This window comes from Hipposideros armiger, unplaced genomic scaffold, assembly GCF_001890085.2.
Source record: "Hipposideros armiger isolate ML-2016 unplaced genomic scaffold, ASM189008v1 scaffold_1908, whole genome shotgun sequence".
NCBI lineage: Eukaryota > Metazoa > Chordata > Mammalia > Chiroptera > Hipposideridae > Hipposideros > Hipposideros armiger.
In genome coordinates, this window is record NW_017733258.1 from 1 (window position 1) to 19,345 (window position 19,345).

Genomic DNA, 19,345 nt, shown 5'->3' on the forward strand with positions numbered 1-19,345 from the left:
TTTTAAAAAGAATTTTTTAAAAAGGCAAGAAAGGATTTTAAAAACCTTTTTTTTTTTAAGAAACAGAACAGGTGAGAAAAAATAGGAAGAACATAGTAAGATGGTAGAAATAAATCCAAATATATCAACGAACTCAATACTTACGGTAAATATATTAAGGATGGTCAGACTGGATAAAAAAATTTTTAAAAATCCAAACACCAGTTGTTTATAAGACACACAGCTAAACCATAAAGCCAGAGAGAGGCTAGAAGTAAAACTATGGAAAAAGACATATCATAAAAAGAATAACCAAAAGGTGACACAACTATATTAATGCCAAACAAAATGGACTTGAATGCAGCCCACATCATCAAGGAAGAAAGATCACTTCCTAAGGTTCAATTCACCAGAAATACACAGGAGATTTGAAGAACACAATTACTAACCAACTTACTTTAACCTAATGGATGTGTAAAAAGTAATGTACCCAACTTTTGCAGAGTACACATTCTTTACAATACACATGGAATATTTACAGAAATTGACCATACATTAAGCCAAAAAGCAAGTTTCAGCCCAAAGAGCTGAAATCATACAGCATGTCATCAAACCAATACAATTAAGCTAGAAATAATAAAAAGGTAACCAAAAAATTCATATATATTTGGAAAATAAGATATACACTTTTAAGTAACCCATGGATTGAAAAAAGAAATCAATTCCTGAAAAAAATAAAGTAATGCACTTGAAACTTGTGGGATTCAGGTAAAGTGGTATTTAAAAGTAAATTTGTAGTCTAAAATGTACATATTAGAGAAAAGCTGAAAATAAGCTAAATATTATCACAAGAAGATAGAGAAAAAAATCTTGAACTAGAAATAATGAAATAATAAAGTTTTAAGAGTAGAAATTCATTATGTAGAAAACAAGCACACAATAGAAAAGATCAACAAAGTCAAAGATAATTTTCTGGGACAACAAAAAGGTGGGTTTGCTTTGCTTGTATCAAGAATTATTATAAAGTCACAGTAATTAAGACAGTGTGGTAATGGCGTAAGGATAGACCAAAACCAATGGCACAGAACAGGAGCCCAGAAATAGAACCATGCATGAATGGGCACTCATCTACAACAAAGGTGGCAGGGGGAAAGGCTGAGTATTTCAATAAATGGTATTGAGTCAAACTGACATTGATATGGGGAAGAAATCTGAATGTAAAAGGCAAAACTATAACTTTTATGAATAGAGTAATAGAGAATGTTTCCATGATCTTGGAGGTAGGAAAGAGTACTAATCCTAAAGGAAAAGGTTGATAACCTGTACCTCATTTAAATGAAGAACCTCAATTGAATAAAAGACACCATTCAGAAAGGGAAAAGGCATTTCAGGTTGTGCATCTTAAATTAAAACCAAATTTTAGAACATTGGAGTGAAAAAAGAACCAGAAAGATTCTAGGATGAGTCTGTCATAGAGATGAGAAAGTCAAGGCCCCTGGGGTGAGCTAATAACCCAGAGCAGAGACAGTTTGTTGCAGAGGTACTTCCTCCTCTTTCACACTTATGTGTTGAATGTGTCACTACATGAACATATACAAAACTATCCTTTTTATCTCAATCCACTTCCATCTTCTTTCTTCATCACACCTTAAATAAAGACCAGAAGAACTGATTGACAGCTTACGGGTATTGCAAGCATCATGCAAAATTGGGAGATGTCACAGAATAATCTGAGAAAGATCTAATATCAAGTTCAGTTAAGTGAGCTCTTCTGAGACTAATTCCAATAGTTTTAAACTAGAGAAGTATGTTTTTTTGACATTGGACATTGTTTCTATTGTGTAAATAAGCAACTTAAGATGTATTTGAAGAAATGAAACATAAGGAACATTAAGCTGTCCAGTATGTAGGGGAGTGGAGTTTATGTATATAATTTAACGTGGGGCCAATAAAGATTTTATTCTCCATCCCCTCACCCCCACTTCCCCAAGAAAAAAAGTGAAAGGGCAAACCACAGATTGAAAAAAGGTAGTGGCAAAAGGTTTGAACCCAGAATATATAAAGAACTTACAAAAACTGTAAGGATAAAAATGACAACCCACTGGAAAATGGTAAAGAGACGTAAACAGAAACTTTCCAAAGAAGACATACCAATAGGAAAAGGGGGAGGATAGTCCAATAAACAAGTGCAAAGGTTTTTAATTAACCTCATTAGTAATCAGGGGAAAATAAAATAAAACTATGAAATATTGACAACAGCAAAGGTTGATAAGCAATTCATAATTGCTAGAAGGAGTATACAGCTATTTTATCATCAACCAAGTAGAAGGATTTGCTCTACCAGATATCAAGGCACTATAATTAATCCATAAATTCTGTAATCAGCATAATCAGCACAGGTAGAGACAAATAGACAAATGAAGATTCAACAAGCAGATACTCATATAAGGATACTTGATATATGACAGGGCAGTGGAAACTGGTGAACTTTTCCATAAATGGTAGAGATCCAACTGGTATACAAATAGAAAAAAAAGAAATTGGACTCCTATCAGATACCTTGTAGTGCATCTAACTCCAGATCAGAAATTGGACTCCTATCTCATACTGTACATAAAAATCAATTTCAGATGGATTACAAATCTAAATGTGAAAGATAAAACTATAAAGCTTTTCAAAGATAATACAGATTATCTTCATGACCTTGGGACAAGAGAAAACTTCTTAAGACCCAAACATAAAGATATAACATAACATATTAACCATAACATAAAGGAAAAGATATATAAATTCAACTACATAAAAATTAAGGTCTGTTCATCAAAACAAACTAGAAAAAACATGAAAAGATAAGCCACAGAGTGGAAGAAGATATTTGTAACACACATAACAAAGTATCCAGAATTTATATACAAAACTGCTACAAATCAATGAGAAGACAAGTAAATAACCCAATTTTAAAAAGAGCAACAGATTTCAATAGCATGTTACAAAAGAAGAAATCTAAATTGCCAATATATACATAAAAGGTACACAGCTTCAACAGTAATCAGAGAAATCAAATCAAAACCACAATGAGAAACCGCTACACACTACTCAGGCTGACAAAAATGGAAAAGTCTGAGAAAACTAAGCTTTGGTGAAATCTGGAGCAACAGGTCTCTGACACTCCTAGAGGAGTGGAAATTGGTACAACTATTTTAGACAATAGTTGGACATTATCTCAATGTTGAAGTGTGCAAATCTTATGATTCTAGTAATATACTGAGAAAAATGTATGCTTCTATGGACCATTTGTTCACAATTGCCTAGAGTGTAAACAGTCCAAATGTCCACAAGAGTAAAACTGAGGCACAAATTGTGGTATACACGTAGAATGGAATATTGTATGTCACAGTGAACAAATTACACCTCTACCCAACTACATAGATAGATCTATATGGATGAAAAGCAACACCAAAAACCCTACATGTTATTTTATATATTCATTTTTATAAAATTTAAAAACAGGTAAAACTAACCTACTGTTTTTGAATAAATACTATATATAGACAGTAAAACTGTAGAGAAAGCCAAGGGAAACTGTAACTTCAGAATCAGGTTAAGGCAATAGTAATACTACTAAACTAAACAGTGTTCAGCAACATTTTATCTTTTGTTTACGTGATGGTTACATGGGCATTCACTATATCAGTATTCATTTAACTTCACTTCTAAATTCTTCTGAATATATGTTATATTTCACAATATAAAATGTTAGACAAATTATCATACGGACAAAACAGTATAGATAATAATATAATGTTCAACCTCGTAGCCAAGAGTCAGCTTAAGAAAAACAACATAAAAAACACATTTTAAAGGTTCATCTCCCCAGAAGAAATCAGAAATCACTATCCTGAATTTGGTTAAACTCAAAGTTTTAAAACAACATTCAAGGTTACATTTCAACCTACCGAATAAAAGTGACCCAAAAAGGGCAAGTATCTTGACAACAGAGTGACCCCAGGTTTGTTTTACCTTGGTATATGCTCTTTCAAAGACATATATTAAGTACCAACTTATTCAGCCCCATTACTGGACTTTGATTCAGGCTAGTCAGCCACTGGAAACAAAACTTTGCCTATCGTAACTGTAACATAAAACAATGCTTACCTACATGCGTTTGTGCAGCAAAATGGAGTACTATATCTATTTTCTCTGTTTCAAAAAGCAGTTTCACAAAGTGAGAATCACATATGTCACCCTATATCAAAAGCAAGCATGAAAAAGCTGTTTCAGTATCCCCATCCATAAAAACCATTTTACTGTGTGAACAACAACAAAATGATAAGAAGAAAAGAATTAATCTCCCCCCCTCAAGTTTAATAGAGAATATCTTGAAAACTCGACCAAAGGGTCAGGTAAATACGGTAATGATGAATTTCTCTAGCATCCTAGAATATGATATCCAATTCAATATAGTTTTTTTTACAAATAAATGTCTAAAACAGTGTTTTATTGAGCACCAGCTACTACTAAGATCAAAATATATCATTAAGAAAGTGAAAAGGCAAACCACACATTGAAAAAAAGGTAGTGGCAAAAGGCTTGAATCCAGAATACATACTATAAAGGACTTACAAAAACTGGAAGAAAAAAAATGACATTCTTGCCAATCTAAGGTCACTATGTTAACAGGAAAAATGTTAAACGTATTTTTAAACGTTTGAGATAACCATTACTGAAATATATTTAAAGTAAGTACAAGAACTGGAATGACATTTTGAAAAACATATTTAATCACCACTAAGTAAACTTATGAGTACTTTTGATGTTATATGTATAGTTAGTTCTAAAAATATGTATTCTCAACAATACTTTGGTGACAGAAGGAAACACTTTCATATGGAAGAGAATTAAGAAATGTTTGCTTAGTATATTCTTTGAGATTTGTGGTTAAAAAGAGAGTTTCTAGAATTACTTTTTAAAAAACCACAAATTGTAAAACAAACAGTTGCATTTGATATTAAAATTTCCGTTTGCAGGGGAGAGAGGAGCGGGATGGTGGATTGGGGAAGGGGTTGTCACTTTGTGAGAGGTAAAAAGTATAACTATTGAACTGTTTTGTACACCTGAAACTAATAAAAAAAAATTAAAAAAAATTTATTTGCAAATGAATCATCTAGCTCTCTGGTTTATACTTTAAACTCTTCAAAGAGTGGTTAGTAAGAATCGATCTTCCAGAGCCAAACAATCAACTTTCATGGAAGAAGACTACCCCATGGGCTGTATGGTGGCCTTTTTGGCTATTGCTGGCCTGAGTAACACCCCACTTTTTATACCAATATTTTAAATCCCAGCAAGTCTTTTGGCTGGCTGAGTGGCTCAGCTGTTTAAGCGCTCGCTCAAGAGTGCGAGCTCTGGGCAACAGGGTCACTGGTTCGATTCCTGGCCTGAGCCTAGCTGCCAACAGGTGGCAGGATGGCTCAGCTAAAAAAAATAAAAATAAAAAATAAAAATAAATAAATCTCAGCAAGGCCTTATTAAGAAAGATAATGACGACCTAAAACTCACAAACCATGTAAGTTCAATCAGCTACTCATAGATCTGCCAAGGCAACAAACATCACATGTAACTTTATATATGGTATCAACATAAAAGCAGTATTCTCTACAGCGTGTGGTACTACTGGAAACTAAAAGATCTTTAATTAGCATGCTTTCCAAATCCATATTTCACAAGTTTGTAAAGTAGGAAGATATGTCTGAATAACTAAAGCGGTACAGTATAATAATTATATAATTATAAGAAACTTTCATACCTGTATGAATTTGTAGTTTTGTTTGCTCGAAATGGTTTCAAGATTCTTCAAGCTTGCACAGTAATCCAGCTTAAAATAAGTAAGGTGGAGTGAGGGTAAAGGTTCAACACAAAGAGTAAGATTAATAGTCTTTCCTATAAGATATCAATTTATTTTAAAGACTACAGATGCTCTTATTGTAATATAAAAACATGTCTTCTTAAAGTGTTCACTCTTTGTGTTTTTAGAAGTTTCTGTTATCTTAAAAGTAAAAAAAAAACAAGCAAAAAACATGTAAGCTTGTTACCTTTTCAAAATACAAAAAAAAAAATCACATTTTATAAACCTCTCCTTTCAAAAATTTTCCTGCCTCAATTTGTCTCCAGCCCTTGGTGGCTAGAAAAGTTTACCATTCCTTACTGAAAAGGAATTAGTGATTGAAAACAATTACACCGGTATTATACATATTTTAGCTCATTACATTTTTTCCTGAGTTAGCTGTTGATAAATCAGTATAAGATGGGGGAATAATTACTGCCCACGATGGTAAGGCAGGTAAAAATTCATAAGACTTATGGGTTATTCTTTGACTATACATTTTTACTATTACATTTTATGAAATGAAGGTAACTGATTGCATCATGTGTTTAAAGTCAAAATATCAGTGATTACCAGTCATGGCTTTGAGATTCTAGAGACTCCAATTATTACAAAAAAATTCTCGAAACTAAATTAATTTAATTGCATTTTTATTTTAAAAATATATAATTTTCCATGAGGTAGTAGTTATAAAATAATAAAACCAAATAATCAGAGTATCCTGACTCCAAAAAAGGGTAATGTTCACAAGATAATACTAAATAAAGTTAGGGTGAAGATTTTTTTTTATATAAAAATACTGCCCTTAAAACCTTTACTTTATGGGGTAGCACAATAAACAAAAAAGTTTCAAAAGATTTTATGTACAATTAAATATGGCATGAACACATGACTATACAGGCCCCTAACTTGCTAAAATTATATAAAAACTAAAATATCCGCAGGGCAGGATTCTAACACTTTTTAAAAATATAAATAAGTTTCAGTGCATGCAGCTCATTTTTTAAAACTTACCTTGTCTAGATTTATGATCATATAGTTTGGATAATCTTCTACTAAAGAGACAATCACATGTGATGCACTATAAAAAATTTAAAAAAGTATAGCTTGTTAGTAGAAAATTTAACTTTCCCAAACTCTTTAATGTTACCCTAAGTTGTCAAGTATTAGGAAACCAGTCAAAGATACCTTCACATTTTTGAAGAGAAGAGGAATAATATAACTACACTGAATATACACACACCACACTTTTCACGAACTCTCTCAACTGTATTGATATACAAAGCTTTACACTCCCTTTACACTATGGAGAAGAGAAAATTGACAGGTCCTGAATATAAGAAAAAATTAATTTAACCAAATGATGCTGTCCATACATGCTTTGAGTGTGGAAATAAAGCAGGATGATAAATATACAATGAGTGGTGGTCAGTGCAAATGGACTGAAACTATAATGTGCCTTTTCAGAGACAAGTATAATTATGTAAAAATTAATTTAGTATGAGCATAGGAGTTGTTTATGTTCATAATAACCCTACTGCAATTGTTCTCTTGGTACAAGAATTTGATGGTGTAAATTGGGGGTGGGGGGGGGCAGGGGTGTCCTAGACTAAACCTAGGTTTCCAAGGCTAATAACAAACAGCTGAAACCATCCTGAATTGGATGGGTTTCCGAGGACCCTTAAGTGGAACCAGAGGCATACCTCAGTGAAATGATCCACCAGATTTTACCATATACACAAAAACACTGGGCTCCCAGGAACAAAAGCAGCCTTTGACCAAATTATGAACTCAAGAGTTTGTATTTGAGCCCTTTCACAGCATTTCCAAGGACTGCCCTTTCTGGACTAGCAATCTCACACCAGTACCATCTTTTTGTGCTAATGCTCATTAAATGAACCTTGCCTGCCTGGTACCCACCCTCCAAGTCACTCACTGTCAGATCAGAAGAGGTGACTTAATGTGATAAGGGGATAGGGGGTGGGGGGAGGGGTCCCATGTTCCTCTTCTTCCATTAGACATTGGGAGAGATTCTTCTTTGTACTCATGCATTTATCAACTCAACAATTACTAAAGACATTTATAAAATGAGTCAGACAGTCTTCCAGATGCTGAGTAAACAACAGTCTCTACCTACATTCAATTTACGTTCTAAAGTGGGGATGCTGGCAGTAAGCAGCTAACCACAATAACACAAAATAATTTTAGGTAGTGATAAGTTGTTAGTAGGGAGAGGAGCTATTTTAGATAGGTAAGACCCCTCTGAGGTGATGTCTAAGTAAACATCTGAATTGAGTGATGAAAAGAGCTCCTAAGCACAGGGGAAGTAAGTGCAAAGGCCTGAAGACAGGAGGGAGGAGCCTGTGTTCCAGGAACTGCAAGAGGGTTAAGTGTGGCAGGCACAGAAAAAGCAAGGGCTAGAACGGCAGGAGAACAGATTGGAAAAGTAATGCTTGGGCACTTGAGGGTCTTCAAGATACAGTAAAATGTTTGGGTTTTATTCGAAGTCTGACAAGAACCACTGGAGTAAAACTCTAAGCCCTTTTACTTAATACTGACTTCTGTCTGGGGAACAAGAGTGCAAGCAGTTTGACCAATCAGGAGGCTACAGTAGTAGTCTAGGCAAAAGACGGGAACATGGGCTAGGGTAGAGGGGGGAGGGGGCGAGTCGTGGCCTTGAGCACGTACCGTGGAAGTGTACTTTGATGAATGAATGTGGTACGTGTAAAAGGGAAAAGAGGCCTCAAAAGTTTAGTACCAACAGGGTTTTTAAGTCAGCTGACTAAATAAATGCCTTGTCATATTCCAAAAATCGTTTTTTGCTGCCTAGATAGATGTACAAGGCCTTTGTATCGTGGTGGGGAGGGGGTTCCGGCAGCCGGTGAGAAGCTTACTGCAATTGTGGGCACAATCAGAAGGGTGACAGGCGCATCTCTGGCGAGACAGCAGGGCGGATAGTACCACAGCACTTTTGCTTTGGGAGGAAGGCGTTTTAAAGAAGTCGCAGTTTCAAAGGATCTAGGTCTTCGCAGGCCGAGGAAGGAGCAGGTAGAAGGTAAGATGATTCCGGTCGTGCATTAAGACCCTCCCCTATTAGACAACCAAGGCTGGTCCCAGGTTACCAAGGGCAAGCAGAGCCGCAGGAAAAGGTTGGGGTTTCTGGGGAGCCACTACTCGGCCAGCGACGCTGTTACCTACATGAAACCAGCACCCCCGGTCACCAGTACCCGCTTCGCAAAGCTGCTGGGAGGACCCAAGGGCTCCACAAGGCCCGCAGCCGACATCTCCCAGCTCAGCAGTGCCTGGAACCGTAAAGCGACAAGCCTGTATACCGTAGGCAAGTTCCACCGCGACTTTTTGCGACGCACCCCTCTCCCGACACGTTCACTGGGGCAGGCCGAAGCGGCTTCCCGAGCGTAGCCGACTTATCCCCGCCCATTGGCGGGCTGGGCGGGTTCCTCGGCTGCGCAGGCTCAGGCACTGCTCTTCTCAGCCAACGCCTGGCTCGCTAGGGGCGAATAGGTGTGTCTGGGAAAGTAGGGTCCGGAACGTTTTCCATGGCAAGTGTCACCAGCATGAATTAGGCTTTACTTGGATATACAGATGGTCGGAGTTGTCCACGATTACTTTCTTTTTATTCTTATACTGCAGCGATCTCCACAGATTATGCACCAGTTGAGCTAGAATTCCTGGGGAGCTCTCTTGCAAAGTATAGAGATGGGAGGTCACAATTAATTTCAAAATGACCTTTTGCTGTTGCTGTTATTGTTATTACAGATAGCACAAGCTGCTTACAACCCTCGTAAACATGTTCCCTAGATCTTACCCTTAGACCTTTTCCTACTATTCTCCCTCTTGCTCAATCTACCCCAGCCACTGTCCTTGCTCTTCCTTGAAACTGGCCTGGCATGCTACTTCCCTTGGGCCTGGATGCTTATTCCCCAGATGTCTGCCTAGTTTACCTCAGTTCTTGGCTTGAATGTCACCCTACTCCTTTACCACCCTAATTAAAATAGCAAACTCTAACCCAGCCGTGCCAAACCGATTTACCCTTCTTTATTTTTCTCCATAGCAATTATCAACATTTATGTTAAATTCCTTGCTCATTCTCCTGCTCCATGGGTCGAGGGACTTTGTTTCCTGATATAATCCCAAAGCCCTAGGACCAAGCCTGGCACAGAATAAACCATCAGTAAATACTGTTGTATACATGAATAAATATCTTGTAGATGTTTTGGTTTTTTTTAACCTAATTGTGTTGGGAGAGCCTAAAAAGAATGGGAATGCCTAGTATATGTAGAAGTGTCATTTGTTACAACATTTTGGTAGGCAAATTGGTAATATATAAGCAAAATTCAAATGTAAATACCCTACGATCCCCAAATTCCATGATATATAATATAGATTACAGAAAAACACAAATATGTTCATGCTACATTGCTTGTAGTAATGAAAAATTGGACACAATATACATGTCTGCTAAAATTGTTGTACTTTTTAAATACAATGTAGCCTTTTTAAGAATGTACCAACATGAAATGAGAATCAAATTTATTGTAGTGGATACTTATGGTTTTATCTGACCAGACTTCCCCTCCCGCCTTTACCATCTCCCCAACTTGACCCACTCCAGGCAGGCCACAGGATGGGCATCTGACTCACCCCAGGCCAATTGAAGCCTCTTCCTGGGATATGGAGTTGGACTGGCGTTCTAGAATAGTCTGGTTGCTCTTGAACGCTACGATCTACAAATTTTGGACTTGCTGGTGGCCATATTCATTCAAATGAATGAAGGAATCAAAAGACCTGTCTTCAGTGAGAGGGAAAAACAAAGTTGATAACAAAGAGAAGAGAGAAGAGACAGAAAAAGAGCCCTCACAGCATTCAAGGCCCATGTTCTGATTCTCTTCCAGGACAAATTTTATTTCTGTTCTTGGTTGGCAAATACCATCATATGTTTGTAAATGCATGTCTGAAGGGATCCACCCTAACCTATTAACAAGGGTTACCTTTGGGTATCAGGTATAAGCAGGGAAAGTATACTTCATATACTTTTGATTGTGAATTTTTTCTAAGTTGCATGAATTGCTTTTGTAATTAAAGTATAATGTAGGTTTTAAAAATCTCATAATATTAATTAATACCTCCAGTTTATTCCTGGTCTGCCAGAAAATTATGGCTATATGATAGGAAGTATTCCCCCAAGGTTTTTCCTAAAAGGTGAGGTCTGTTGTGAGAACATGCTTACATGTAATAAAAGGTGGTTGTCGAGTGAAAATAATTTATATGCATTTATTCATGAAATAATGTTAAGCTTCTACTCCATGGGGACAGACAGTCTCTGACCAACTGGAGCTGACAGTATAGTAGGGGGTTCAGATAAATCAACAGACATGTACAATACCTGTGGTAAGTGCTTGGGTAGAGAAGTAAGGGATTCCCATTCCAGCGGCATCTAACACCAACTTGGGGGTTTGAGAAAGGCTTCTAAAAGAGCTTTGGGGTAGAAAAGTAGAAAATGGAAGGTGATATGGAGGTTGAGTAGTAGAATAAGACAAGAACTCCAGCTAGGGGGAACTGCAAGTGCGACAGGCCCAAAGAGGAGGACTTGGAGTATTCAGCGAACTGACCGAACTGACAGTGGCTCAGTATGGATGGAGATTAAAAAAAAAAAAAAAAAAGTCAAGAGATGGAGCTTTGAGAGATTTGAAAGCTATATTCTAAAGAGTTTGGGCTATGTATTAAAGGCAATCGAGAATCTTTATAGTAAAGTGACGCAGTCAATTTGCTTTTCCCAAAGCTTTCCGTGGCTCTATGGTAAAGATGGGTTGTGTGTAGCCAACGGGAGAAAATTGAGACTGTACGCAGGTCAACTGAGATAGCCCAAGTAAGATGAGATCATGTTGGCCTGGATAGGATAGGGCTGCTGCTTCCGACCATCACCGCCCGGAAGAGGCCATAACAAACATCTGAATAGAGCTGACTGGACGTGGCACTGTTAAGGGATAGGGGGTCGCTATAATTCCCAGCTGTCTGGCCTGCGGTATGATGACATAATTCAATAAGACAGAGAACCTAGGAGGAAAAAAATCAGTTGGAGGTGTCAAGCGTTGAACCGGATACGTACAGTTAAGTATCTTTGAGACATTCAAGTGGAAACGTCCAATAGGCTTCTTAGGCACCTAGGGCTTTGCGGTTTTCCTTTCTTCACCAGAAATGGTTCCGTCATGTGTTTCTTAGTTTTTTCGGAACCCCATAGGACTCTGGGAAGCCCTACGGGCTCGTGCCGGCGCTCCCACGCATGCGCAATGGCACCACTCACTGGGACGACGAGGGCAATAATTTTTCCTTATCCTGAAGCAACATCCTCCCGATTCTCCATAAAAAAAGGCGGGAACTAGCCAACAGGCCGGGGAATGATGGGACTCGCACTGTGCACGTCCCGCCCACTTCACACTCTGATTGGTGAATGTTCCTGGTCCGTGGCGAAGGGGCCCGCCTCATTGGCTGTCAGTCTCTTGGGGGCGGGTCCGCGACGCGGGTCCTCCACCTTCCTCCCCCTTCCCTTGCTGCCGACGTGGGACTGGCAGCCGCTGGCGGTTAGGGTCCGCAGCGTGGGTGCCGGGGGGCAGGCGGGGATGGGGGGGCTGCGGCTGCTGGCAGTGGCCCTCGCCTGCTGCTGGTGGCCGCCGGGCAGCCAGGGTAAGACGCTGCGGGGCAGCTTCAGCAGCACCGCGGCCCGAGACACTGAGGGCCAGAGCATCGGCCACTTCCAGTTCCACGGTAGGTGCTGGGGCGGGGAGAGGGATGAAGGCTCGTGGACACATCCGGTGGGCCGCGCCTCCCCGCGGTGCGCCAGCCCGGAACTTCACCCAGCTCACCTGGACTTCCAGCGTCGCCGGCAGCCCTCCCCAACCGTAGCTCACTGGAATCGTGGGGATGCGTTTATTGCCAGCCCTGCCATTGCTGCCCCCTACATCCTTGTCAGCACCCTCCCTCGCTTACGGATTGTATTCTGCACCTAAAGGACCGCCTCCCCAACCCTTTCCGTACAAACGTGCAGATGACGGGACCGCTGCATTTTTCGAGATCCTTCTCTCAGAGAAGCATCGTTGGCTCACTTGTGTCTCAGCCTGATTATATACACTAAGGCACTGTAATTACGTGCGCATTTAAGGCCCAGAACGTAGATTTCCTGAGTTTGTTGTTTGTTTAATCTCATTTAATAAAACCTACTTGCAGTAGAGAGGAAACCAAATAAAGCCTGATAATCTAATCTAGTTGTCACTGTTGCTAGAACAGTTTGTTACTCCTCTACTACAGGAGTAGATTTCCTAAGGATCATGAGCTTCATAATTTGTATCCTCTGTGACCCTTCTGAACTTAGAACTGCATTTGATTCTTACCTTCTGGTCTCCCTCAAAAATCAATAATTCTTCAATTAATGAATTTATAATTCATTCTAACTTTTGCTGTATTTGCATCCTCAAAATTTTTCTTGGTACATACTCTTACTTTGGCTACTACTGTATTTCAAATAATCATTTGCCTTTATGAGGTTAGGATCCTGATTCATATGGTCATTAGCATTAAAAGATGCAAGATCAGCATATTGTCCCAGAGAGGATTTTTAGAAGATAATAGAAATGAGAAGCTATTTGGTGTGGGAAAACAGTTTAAACTATTGGAGAAACTGGTTAAAGGGAGGGGAAACTGAATTTCTTATTTTTTAATCTGAAGTTCTCAAAATAGCTGAGGAAAGGAGATGCAACTCAGTTTTACAAAATCCAATGTGGAATAGACTTTGGGTGAATGAAATAGAAACTCTAGAAGCAGTTTTATTAGTTTTTGGTTAACATTTTCAGTTTCTTAATCAACTGGCGCTAACTATACTTTTGAGTATTGACAGTGAACAGTTTCACTACAATAAATGACACAATCTGGACAGTGCTGGAAAATCTGGGATGTATGGAAGCTGTGACATGAGTTTTTACTCATGTCTAAAAGTGAGACTTAGATCATCCTGTTATTTCGTAACGATTACTTGGTAAACAGAGAAACATGTAGTAAATCCAGATTTCTCAAGAAAGTTTGAGGAATAGAGTCTTCCACGTATTTTTTTGTCTCTATGTATATATGTGTATATGTATGAGATGTGATCAAAAAATATGGTGAATGTTTAAATAAAAAAATTATTACAGTAAAAGACACATTGCCATTAACTCCCCTCAAAATCCTCCCCCTCGCTTTAAACACTTATCCCATTGTTCATGCCACTTTCTCAATCAGTTCTGGAAGTCCTCTTTTGTGAGTGTCTCTAGTTGCACTGTCATGGCTGCCTCAATGTCTTGAGTTATTTTGACTTTGGAGAAGAGCCAGAAGTTGCATGGTGCCAAATCTGGTGAATAAGGTGGATGAGGACACACCATAATGTATTTATTCTAGAGAAATTGCCATACCAGAAGCGATGTGTGACATGGAGCATTGTCATGATAGAGGATGATTTATGGCACACTTTAAAACACACCTTCTCTCAACCATAGCTCACACCCGACTGACTGAACCGAACAAGTTGAAACTTGTCACACAGTGTTACTAAGGTATGAGGCACCACTTCCCATATTGACGATCCCTGCCTTTCCGTTGGATGGTACTTGACAGCAGCATTCACTGTATTTTGTGATCACAATGGAGAGGCTCCGTGTCCTCATCCACCTTGATCACCGGATCTGGCACTGTGCAACTTTGAGCTCTTCCCCAAAGTCAAAATGACCATGAAAGGTAAACGTTTTGAATCTAGTCAGGACCTGGAGACAGCCAGGACAGCACAACTCATGGAAGAGGACTTCCAGAACTGCTTCACAAAGTGGCAAGAATGATGGGATAAATGTGTTCAAAGTAAGCGGAAATATTTTGAGGAGGATTAATGGCATTGAGTCTTTTACTGTAATAATTATTTTTTATTTAAACATTCACCATATTGTTTGATCACACATTATATAGAGAGAGGGTGCCAAAAGTATACACATTTTAAGAAAGGAAAGAACCGTATTAAAATTGTAATAGGCCAGCCGAGTGGCTCAGCTGGTTAAGAGCTCTCTTGGGACGCCAGCTCTGAGCAGCAGGGCTGTGGTTCGGATCCCACATTGAGGGCCAGTGACACTGCCCTCTACAGCTAAGATGCTGAACAACAGCTCAACCTGGAGCTGGGCTGCTGTGAGTCGCTGGCGACAGTGTAGGCTGCAGCAGGGCTGCAGTGGGTTGCTGTAAGCTATGTGAGTGGGTGGCAGCCAGCGTGAGCTGCCAGGAGCCGCTGTGAACTGCCGATCAATGACCGGCGACTGATTGCCCCACCCGGGAAGAGCACAATGATCATACCAACATGGGCCAGTGAAGCGACATACTCCACAACTAGACTGAAGAACAAAACAGCAATTTATCTACATGTCTGTTCCCCTTCCCTGATTCCCCAACGCTGTTCCCCTCCCCCCAGTTCCCCAATAAAATCTTTTTAAAAAATAAATAAATAAATAAAATTGTAATAATATATACCAATAACAAAAGATGAACACAAGTCATATGTATACATTTCTTGGCACCCCCAGTGTATGTATGTGCGTGTGTGTGTGTGTGTATACACACACACACACACACACACAATACACACACATAAAATTACCAATTTTCTGTGCATTTGAATTCAGTAAGGCAGTAATACCAAAACTATACCAAAATAATGAACTCTAATTAAGAATGAGATTTAAGATGTTAATAAGGCCTTAAAGTCACTTTTTAGAGTTTCGATAATTTATAATGTAATCAATTCATGTAGGAGACTTAGACATTCTTTGATACATATTATACATGTAAATTGTAATATCTATTAAAGTGATAATTACAATCAAAGTGATAATTATAATAACAAAAATAAAAAACAACAGCAATAAGAATAGAAAATCTTAAAAAGAAAAATGAAAAAAACAGTCTCCTGCTTTACTTCTCACCGAGTCCATTCCCATGGAGGCAACTATTTTTTGCCATTTATTCCTAGGCCTTAAATGTAGTTGGTGTGTGTAGCCAGGCTCATTCTATAGCAGTCTTACAACATATATTCTGAAAGTTTTATTGTGAAAGTCATGTCAAATTTTGTGTCAAGCTAAAATGTCTACCTCAGAACTAATTAAACTTTCTTGCTATTAGCTATGTTTATTTTTTACATTAAAAGTATAATTAAGTATTAACAACTGTTATATTTAAAAAAAAGAAACTTAGGCAGGATATTTCTATATATTATGAACAGATGTTAAAGACATGTGGACTGGTTGTAAAATGAGGCAAAAATTTTATTATAGCGAAGGTCCACATATAGCATATGTTGCTGTTTATTCAGTGAAATGTCATCAGTTATCAGCTGAAGTATAAGGGAAACACCACACACTGATGAGCATAATCTCTTGACTTGCATCTGAATGGGATGTTTTAATGTGATCTACCTAATTAGGTGAGATATAAGAAAAATTGTGTTTTTAAATTCCTGTTTTGATAAGTAGAGGTGTTGAATTTCCTACCACCTCACTTTTGTACAGACCAAACTAGTTGATAATTTTTGTTTTCATGTCCAGGTGACCATGCTCTTCTGTGTGTCAGAATCAACAACATAGCAATAGCTGTTGGGAAAGAAGCTAAACTCTACCTCTTCCAAGCCCAGGAATGGCTAAAGCTGCAGGAAAGCAGTCTTGCGTATAGTTGTAGTGAAAAATTATCCAAAGCTCAGTTGACAAGTGAGTATATCTTTTTTCTTTGATTGTTAGATGTGTTTTTTCCTCCTTAGTGTTGAAATATAGTGTTTACAAACCAAGATGTTTCATGACACAGCACACATCACACTGTGATGACACTTTGTCTAGTATGTTTTAAACTGAAGTTTAAGGAAAAAAACCTTTTCCTTGATCCCCCCTCTTTATCATTCAAATTTTTTAAAACTATATCCAGTTAATTTGTAAAGGCATAACTTCCTTCATTCAGACTTCTTATAGGTCACATAATTCATACCAATAGGGCAGATTTATTTTGACCCAGTGGCAGCATAGAATGAATGATAACATTTGGTAACTGTGTATTAACTGCCAGCACTGAGCTAAGTACTACACATGTAGTATCTCAGTTAATTGTGTAATTTAGCCCATGTGATGCTGTTTTGCAACATGTTACTGGAACACAGGACATAGTCATGTGGGGCACAATGTGTCATTTTGGGATGCACCAGCGCTACATCATTTGTAAACCTTTAGGTTTGCCTCTAGACAGGCCCTACTTTTACTATCCTAGTTGTCTGAATCCTTGAGCCCTTCCATTCTCATCAACACTATCATATGCATTAGGGTGTTAGCCATCCAGAGTGAATGCACATCTTTTTAATACAGAAATGAAGAGCATGTGCCATGCTATCCATTTTACCTCTTAGAAGTTACTTGGTTGTAGGAGACATTCGGATGTGAAGCATCCATGAGAAAAAATAGGAATTATCCCTCTCCTCTCTTTAACCCTATATTTCCCCTACCATGTTCTGCATATTGTGAGTCTGAATCTTCTTTTAGTCTAGTCACATAAAACACTGCCATTTTTAAACACCCAGTCTTCCTAGCCTTAGCAGCTCTCTGGTTTCCTCACAAGGCAGCTAGCTAGAGTAGGGGTAAGATAGAAGTCCCCCGTCCCTGCCACCCACTGTGGGGGTCTTTTCTTTAGACTTGTGAGATGACATTGATAGTATGTAGAAGTCTGAATGACTGGATTCAGAAATCAGAGAGACAGTTATATAAAGTTATTTACCTCTACCCTGAATTTCAGAGTTTACCTGAGAAACTCATGCAAGTGCTCATTATCAGTTTTCTTTTCTATACCAATTTGCACATCTAAGTGTTCCACGTGTATAAAAGTTCTTGCCCTTTCAAACCTGGTCCTCTTTCAGTGTTCCCTGTTTTAGAAACTGGTGCCACCATCCATCTAGTAAACAAGCTAGAAACCAAAGAGTCTTCCAACACTCCCCTCTTTAACCTTGTATCCCCTTCCAATCTATCAGTACATTGCCGCTAAATAACTCTTGAATTCATCTACATTTCTTCATCTCTACCCTCATAATGTTACTCCAGGCTGCCATAATCTCTTGACTGTACTACTGCAATAGCCTCCTACCTGGCCACTGCAGCCATGCCAATCCCCCTCTGTAACCAGAGTAATCTTTCTGAACAGCAGATTGGATTATGTCACATTCAACTTCCTCACCACTCCCTTGAATACTTCATTGCTTTCCACCTGCTCTTAGCGCAAAGACAGGCCTCCTTAACCTGATCAGCAAAGCCATCATAGTCTGGCCATTGCTTACTCCACGCCCCGCCAGCTTCACCTCACAGCTTTGTCCCCCTCCCGCCTTATTTTATTTGTAGTGCTTGTTTTATTTTCGTGCTGTCCTGAGCCTTTGCACAGGCTTTTCCTCTGCGTGTTCTTCCTTCCCCCCATTGGCTCCTCCCTCCTCTGAGTAATCACTTGAGTTTTTATAGCCCCTTGTTTTTTTTCTCCATAGCACTTATTATAGTTACCACTTTACATTTTATTTATTTGTTATAAAATCAATCAGAGCAGCAGGGCCCTTTTGGTGTATTGATTGATTGATTGATCATTCATTCATTCATTCATTCACTGAGCACTTCTGTTGTTTCATGCACTGGTGTTAGGCAGTAGTGATAAATCATGGATCAAAACACTGACTCTATCTCAGTCCTTACCACTAATGGGAGTGACAGGAATGAATCACATCAATGTGAATAAATGTGAAATTGCAATTACGATAAGTACTATGAATGTTAGTTACATGATACTATGACAATGAGAATTTAGGATACCTACTGCTGAGTTAAGCGTTTACTAAGTATTTGTAGGATGAATTACCACAGAGCTTAGTGCTTGAAGGGTTTTTTGGTTGGTAGGTTGTTTGCTTTGTATTTGGCACCTCAAAGTCTTAATTTCTCCAATAAAAACTTACCAGGTAGTTTAAAGCTTTGAGCTATAGGAATCAATTTGTTTTCTTATATCACATGGTTGATATTATACCATATACTATATACACTTGCAAAACCATAATATTTGTATCTGTCATATACCTTCAGTAACTGAGTTTATGTATACAGAGAAACAGCATGATGCAAAGGAAAGACTGCTAAACTGAGAATCACTGCTAGTGACTTGTCACAAAATTTTATCTTTGAGCCACATTTTACTTATCACACTGTACACAACAAGGAAGCTGGACTAGTTTTCTCTAAGGTTTCTGAAAGTCCTAAAATGCTGTGATTGTAATTTTAACTCTTTAGGATGGATATATATATATATATATATATATATATATATATATATAACTTATCAAACCTCTTGCTGTTGTTTCTTTGTTTCTTTGTCTCTTTACTATTCTCTCGAGTGCAAGGGTATTCT

At 38.4% G+C, this 19,345-nt stretch overlaps 2 protein-coding genes across 2 annotated transcripts in view; one reads left to right on the top strand and one right to left on the bottom strand.

Moving 5' to 3' along the window:
* Window positions 1-3,893: 3,893 nt before the first annotated feature.
* On the bottom strand, window positions 3,894-9,184 carry LOC109378367 (dTDP-D-glucose 4,6-dehydratase-like). Its single transcript, XM_019634772.1, has 4 exons — window positions 9,059-9,184; window positions 6,875-6,941; window positions 5,783-5,851; window positions 3,894-4,225 (listed from the first exon to the last, which is right to left on the bottom strand). Exons 1-4 carry the CDS (start codon window positions 9,142-9,144, stop codon window positions 4,103-4,105), a joined length of 345 nt encoding a protein of 114 aa, XP_019490317.1. The 5' UTR covers window positions 9,145-9,184; the 3' UTR covers window positions 3,894-4,102.
* A 2,807-nt stretch (window positions 9,185-11,991) lies between these two features.
* GPR180 (G protein-coupled receptor 180) overlaps window positions 11,992-19,345 on the top strand; it is a 31,908-nt gene continuing 24,554 nt past the window's right edge. The window contains exons 1-2 of the mRNA XM_019634771.1: window positions 11,992-12,643; window positions 16,483-16,641. Of these exons, the coding sequence (XP_019490316.1) occupies window positions 12,277-12,643; window positions 16,483-16,641 (526 nt within the window). The 5' untranslated portion in view covers window positions 11,992-12,276. The remainder of the gene's footprint in view (window positions 12,644-16,482; window positions 16,642-19,345) is intronic.

What these genes read in the sequence shown, in the direction of transcription:
- LOC109378367 (XM_019634772.1), bottom strand. Translation starts at nt 9,144, where the DNA reads ATGTCGGCTGCGGGCCTTGTGGAGCCCTTGGGTCCTCCCAGCAGCTTT. An exon ending in ACCGGGGGTGCTGGTTTCAT is followed by an intron (nt 6,942 to 9,058) that starts GTAGGTAACAGC and finishes AATTTTTTATAG; the next exon opens with TGCATCACATGTGATTGTCT. An exon ending in AAAACTACAAATTCATACAG is followed by an intron (nt 4,226 to 5,782) that starts GTATGAAAGTTT and finishes CTTTTGATATAG; the next exon opens with GGTGACATATGTGATTCTCA.